Raw genomic sequence first — 6000 nt, 5'->3', positions numbered from 1 at the left:
TTATTGGAACCATATAAAGAGCAAGAGTGAAAAGATTGTTACTGATATGGTTTGATTTGGACAGGATTCATTATTTTGGTTCAATCTTATTTATTTAAACAAATAAGAAAAGAAGCAAGTACAATTGCAGCTTTTTTTCGTGCTATAGGACTTTGTAGTCCAAGTTATTAGATAATCAAACACCCTTATTTTGGATCCAATCTAATACTACAACAGTTAAGTTACTTTCAATTAGATGGTTCCTTTTTCTTGGTTTTACTATGAAATTTTATTATGTCTCTAAATATGTTTCCAGGGCAGTTTGGATCCATTTAAAAAAAAAGTTTGATTTTTTAACTCAATTTGATTTTATGTAAATTGTTGAGGTTTTAATTAGAGCAACCCATTCTATTTAATAATTTTTTAATATTATAATAATAAAAAATTGAAGTAACTTTAGGTTGATAAAATAAATAAATCTCACTTAACACTCACAAAATATTCATTAAATAATAATAATAATATATGAATAAGATAAAATGTGTAATGAATTAAATGGGGTCTTTTATATATAAAATACAAAATACAAAATTTTGCAAATTTTCTAAAATAAATTTCATTACATCTCGTAGTTTCAGGATCTTAATCAACATGTTATATATATTAATTGTGTCAGTATTATACGACATTTTACTGTCTCATAAATCTCTTTATATATATATAAAGTTTTTGGATGTTTATTTTTGTTACATTTCACTTGTTTATTTTCTGTTATGACCTCTGAGCGACAATCAATAATAGCAGGTAGCAAAGATGATTCTGAGCAACAGACGGTGGTGGGTGGCGTGGCGCAGCGGGCACGATATTGAACCACCGTGTGTAGATTTAGGTTTTCTTTTCCTTCTTGTTAGGATTTTTGCAATCCATATACTAATTTATTACAGTTGGCTCTTGTACTCTAGTTAGTTACCTATCAAAGTTGATTTAATTATTATGAGATAACAAAAATTAAATAATACAATAATGACATACTTATTTTGTTATTCAAAATAATGACATGCCTAAATTAGTTGGATAAATTAATTTGCTCCCCTAATTTTTTAAAATGATCAAGTGAGAGCAATGAGACACGTCACTGTCGATAATGGAACACATGAGTAATTCATCTCAGTTTGCATTATCCATAGACAGAGAACATAACATGTCTACAGTTTGTTATTATGAAAGATCTAATTGATATCTTTTTTTTTTCAGAAATTAATTAGTCTGAGGCCAAAACTTTTAAAGACTTAATTGTCATTTTACTCATTTTAAAAAAAAAAATCACTTCTATTGACCTATGCATAATTTTCAACCAATATCTTCATTTACTTAATGTGGATATTTTTATTCAACTATGTTGCGTGTATAATAAAAACTAACCGCTAAAATATAAATTAAAATTTAAAATACACATTGAAAATGAATTAAATAATATATGTATCTTTGTATAAATATATAATAATTGATTTAGTGGCTAATATTTTCTTTTTGACTGAAAATAAAACAAAGAAAACTAAGAGGAAGAGTTATTTACTATATAAATAAAATAAATAAATATTTGTCTCTCATTTTACTCTAAACTAATGAATAGAACTTAACATTAGTTATAATAATAATAATAATAATAATAATAATAATAATAATAATATCTTATGTACTGAGTTAAAACAAAATCTAATAGGTTAAACTAACAATAAATAAAATGACTCAAATTCAATAAATAATTACATTATAAAGGTGTAATTTCCTTAAAATAACAAAACTTTTAGTTGCTTGTAGTAGTTTCAATAAATAACTTCCTTAGAGAATCAATTCCAATCTTTTACATAATATTCTCAACAATTTTTCTATGCAATTTATTATTGGACTTAGGTCCATATTCATCTTCAAACTTGAAGATCATTTGAGACAGCACTCCTAGAAATACTCTTACTATGGCCCAAAGCTAAACTCAACACATCATATTCTTCATTTTCCAAAGTGATACTCTCCTTTGGCAAATTAATAGATACTCCATAATATGTTATACAGGCCAAGAAAGGCCCAACCCAAAAAATCCAATGTCCATTCCACAATAATCCACCTTTTAGTAAAGCTGGGCCTAAACATCTTGCTGGGTTAAGTCCAACACCTGCATAGCTCGGTTGCCCAGTAACAGTTATAGACACAAACACTGCTAATGCCATTGCCCCAGCAATCACAACACACACCATAGGTAATCCTAATTCCTTTGACCTTTTCTTATCAAATCCCAAGGTAATACCAATAAATAGCACCAAAAAGGTGCATGAAAATTCTACTAACAATGCAACTTGTGGCTTTGATCCTAGTCCTTTATCACTATCATTACCAATTGCACATCCTCCCAATGAATATTTGTGTTCCAATTTTGGATCCATGACACATTTTAGCATAATGAAACCAATAATTGAACCAATGCATTGTGCTATGACATAAATTAGTGCACGTACAAGAGTAACAACACCCTTTAGTGCTGCTATGAATGTGAAAACAGGACTCATGTGACCTCCAGAGAGTGGAATTGTGACTATTAGGAACAAGAAGGCTATGATGAACACTGCAAGAGGGACTAGAAGCTTTGGAGCAACTTCATGTGAATCCAAACATGCTATGATTGATGATGTCAGTGTGAACATTAGAGAAGCAGTTGCAACTAACTCAGTCAATGCTGTTTTCCATGTCTGAAACAAGAAGAAAATAAAATAAAATGTCATCTTTTGCATTATGATACTTCATATTCATATGTAATATCGAGATTCAAGATCAGGTGATTACTTACTATGAAAATATTTCATGCGAAGATAATAACTAATATTCATTAGATGGTTTGATATGCTTAATTAAACTACTTAGCATAATATGTATCAATATTTTAGTTATCATCTTTACATAAAGATATTTTTATGTGAATAGTCACCTTAAAAACATTCAACTCGAGAATTCACTTAAACTTGTAAAATTTAAGATCAATAATGAGAATAAAAGAAAGAATTGGACTATAAGTGTGTATTAAATATGAATAATATGTGGATGTGAGTGTGTAATTTGGGAAGAAGAAAAATTAATCAATCAAAAACGAATTAGAAGAGAGAATTTAAGAGTGGAAGACTTAAATTTCATTTCTCATCATCTATCATAATTCTTCATTCTAAGTACTATTTAAATTATTTCTAGTTATAGCTGAATTACTCTACTGATTATACTAGGACCAAATTATACATGTTACATAAACTTCAATAATAAAACTCAAAGGTGTAAACTCATAAAAGTTTATTCGTAGAATCATAAATTTGATCGATTTTAAACCTAAACTTGTAAACTGGAGTTTTAAAACTTATGTGTATGAAATTACCTCTATTGAGAAAATTTCATGGGCACCAATCAAAGCAAGAAATTTGTACCATGCAGACTTTTTATGAACCAAATGTGTTGCCTCTACACTTTGAAAAGACCTTGAAAATTGATCATCACTATCAACTACTACTACTTGGGAAATAGCTGAATCCATGTGATCTTAATTTCAAGAAAAACAAGTGAAATGTGTCTTCTATTTATCAGAATGAGGTAGGGGAAAATTCTTTTGTTAATATGTTTCTATATTTATCCACCTAAATATATAGTGTCTTATGTATCATTATCTCAAACTTCAATTTCACTTCTAATATAATTATCTGTTATAGTTGACAAGTTGAGATAAAACTTTCGGTCCAATTATAACTGAGAATTTGTCCAATACGTAAGTTTTACCACTTGTTCAATATATTGAAGTAGAAATTCCAATGCATCAAAATTTTGGTATAGTGCTATATCACATTTTCTGATATAACTGTCTAGTAATATGCTTCACTTGCAAGAATATTCCCAGTATACAGAAGTTAAAAAGAGAGTAACATGGCTTTTAGTTCTAAGAAATTTTCCCAGTTAACAAAGCCAATTCTTGGCCTAATCTATCTTCTACAATTAAATAATGAAAAAAAAAATCATAATTTACAGTTTACAAGAATTTTTGAAAAACAATCCCTCAGACACGTGTGTCATGCAAACGATAGTTGCATTCAATAACAAAATAAACATGTCATTATTGTATTATTTAGTTTTTAATTAAATATACATTTTATTATATAGAATCATACTGTACACAAAGGCACATTCATGGTATATGCTATGGATGACAGGGTAGCCTTTTAGGATCAGAAGCAAGAAAAAGATAAAAACTTAAACATCACAATTCACATAAATTTGAGACTTCTTATATGAGCTCTACATGCTTGTATTTTTAGCATTACAGATACCTGCCGCTTACCACAGTTTCTAAATCACTCTGCATATATTGCATAGACTTAAAGCTTTGAATAATTTTGTTTATAGAAGAATTTAACACTCTATTTGACTAGAAAACTTGTTTTTCGGAGATATAGATTTCAAGTCATTATCATACATTAAGGTAATCCAATAGTTCAAATTTGGATTCTGATCTATCATGATGACTTAGTGCTTGATTTAAATTTATACTATTAAATTATCTTAGTGTATAACGTACCATATTTCTGCCTTTCTAGCTCAACTAAGATCATGTGCAAATTTCACAGTCGAAATTTAAGGAATGGGATAGTCAACACCTTAGCATCAATAGATGGTTCACAAAAAGGCATATATCAAACGGTGAAGAAACTCTTCATATATCACTTTGGCTAGAAGCTAAGATGAATTATATTATATGAGAAACTAGAAAGCACATATACATATATTATATAATGACAACAAAAATAAGATATTCAATTACCTCTGGCATGAAAATCTCATGTGCTCCAATGAAAGAAAGAAAACTAGACTTTAAAGACTTCTTGCTATCCAAAGAGCTAACCTTGTAAGTCTGAACAGAACTTGAAACTTGTTGTTGCACCATCTGTCCTGGATTTTTAAAGGAACAACTTTCTGAACTTAAAGTAGACGCACATCATTAGGGATATTAATATCTATATATTTATATAATATAGTAGCCAACCTTGAGAATTGTTGGTGGCTTGGTGCCATTTAAGAGAAGCCTAGCTTCTCTTTAACCTTTTTCGCTCAGAACAAAGCTAATTCTTGGAGCTAAGTAAATTTTCGTACGCATATAGAAAAGCAGCTGCGTGAATGTCTAAGACATGATCCATAGTTTTCTGCCAAAATTCTTATAGCAATGTAATCCATGCACATTACAACATCTGATCTGAAGCTGCGTGAATGTCTATGACATGGATAGGTTCCCCTTACTTGGAATAATATTTGTCACTAGACACAAACAAGAAGATATGGTTTGTAGTTTTCTCTTAGCTATGAGTTTCTTTTATTATTATGAACAAAAATTTAGATGAGTTCAATACAGAATCCATCAAGGATAAGACATAGATCATTTACTAAAAGAACCCTCATAGTAGTACAAAGTAAGGTATTGCAATAAAGATATTCTTAAATATTTAATGGCTTCTCCTTTTCAGAATACCAATCCTTATCTATGTAGTCCATGCAATGAAGAAACCAAATGTTATCATCATGGCTTCTCAAGATACTTAAGAGCCATATATCATCATCATCAACAACAACAAAGATTTATCTTATTAAGTGCAACCAACTACATAGATCAAACAATGTTTTCAAGCCTTATCATGTATCATATCTTAGATTGTATATATAGATCTTTTTTGACCATTTTATGTATGGTTTTCTTGAATATTTTTTCGTCTTTCGTCTCCATCTCACCTACCATTTTAACCGAGAACTCTATTAATTTTTTTTTTAACATATCCAAAAAATCACTTGAGACAAGATTTCTATATATTATTTTTTCAACAAAGAGGCATATAACATCGTATGGAGAAAACAAAACCTTATTTAAGATAATAGATATATTAATTATAGCTATTTCTCCAATTCAATCAAAGACCTTGCACTGGATTTCGAGAGTATATCTTGGGT

General features: G+C 29.1%; 1 protein-coding gene across 2 annotated transcripts; it reads right to left on the bottom strand.

The window, feature by feature from the left end:
- Positions 1 to 1803: 1803 nt before the first annotated feature.
- Positions 1804 to 5412, bottom strand: LOC112758013 (aquaporin TIP1-2). 2 transcript variants are annotated; one of them, XM_072219549.1, is made up of 2 exons: positions 4826 to 5412; positions 1804 to 2723 (listed from the first exon to the last, which is right to left on the bottom strand). In XM_072219549.1, exons 1-2 carry the CDS (start codon positions 4946 to 4948, stop codon positions 1908 to 1910), a joined length of 939 nt encoding a protein of 312 aa, XP_072075650.1. In that variant the 5' UTR covers positions 4949 to 5412; the 3' UTR covers positions 1804 to 1907. The 2 variants fall into 2 exon arrangements, with proteins under 2 accessions (XP_072075650.1, XP_029149881.1); XM_029294048.2 differs by lacking the exon at positions 4826 to 5412 and adding an exon at positions 3395 to 3593.
- Positions 5413 to 6000: the final 588 nt, after the last annotated feature.

This window comes from Arachis hypogaea, chromosome 16, assembly GCF_003086295.3.
Source record: "Arachis hypogaea cultivar Tifrunner chromosome 16, arahy.Tifrunner.gnm2.J5K5, whole genome shotgun sequence".
Lineage (NCBI taxonomy): Eukaryota > Viridiplantae > Streptophyta > Magnoliopsida > Fabales > Fabaceae > Arachis > Arachis hypogaea.
The sequence above is the reverse complement of the archived record's forward strand: the minus strand, read 5'-3'. Positions and strand labels throughout refer to the sequence as shown.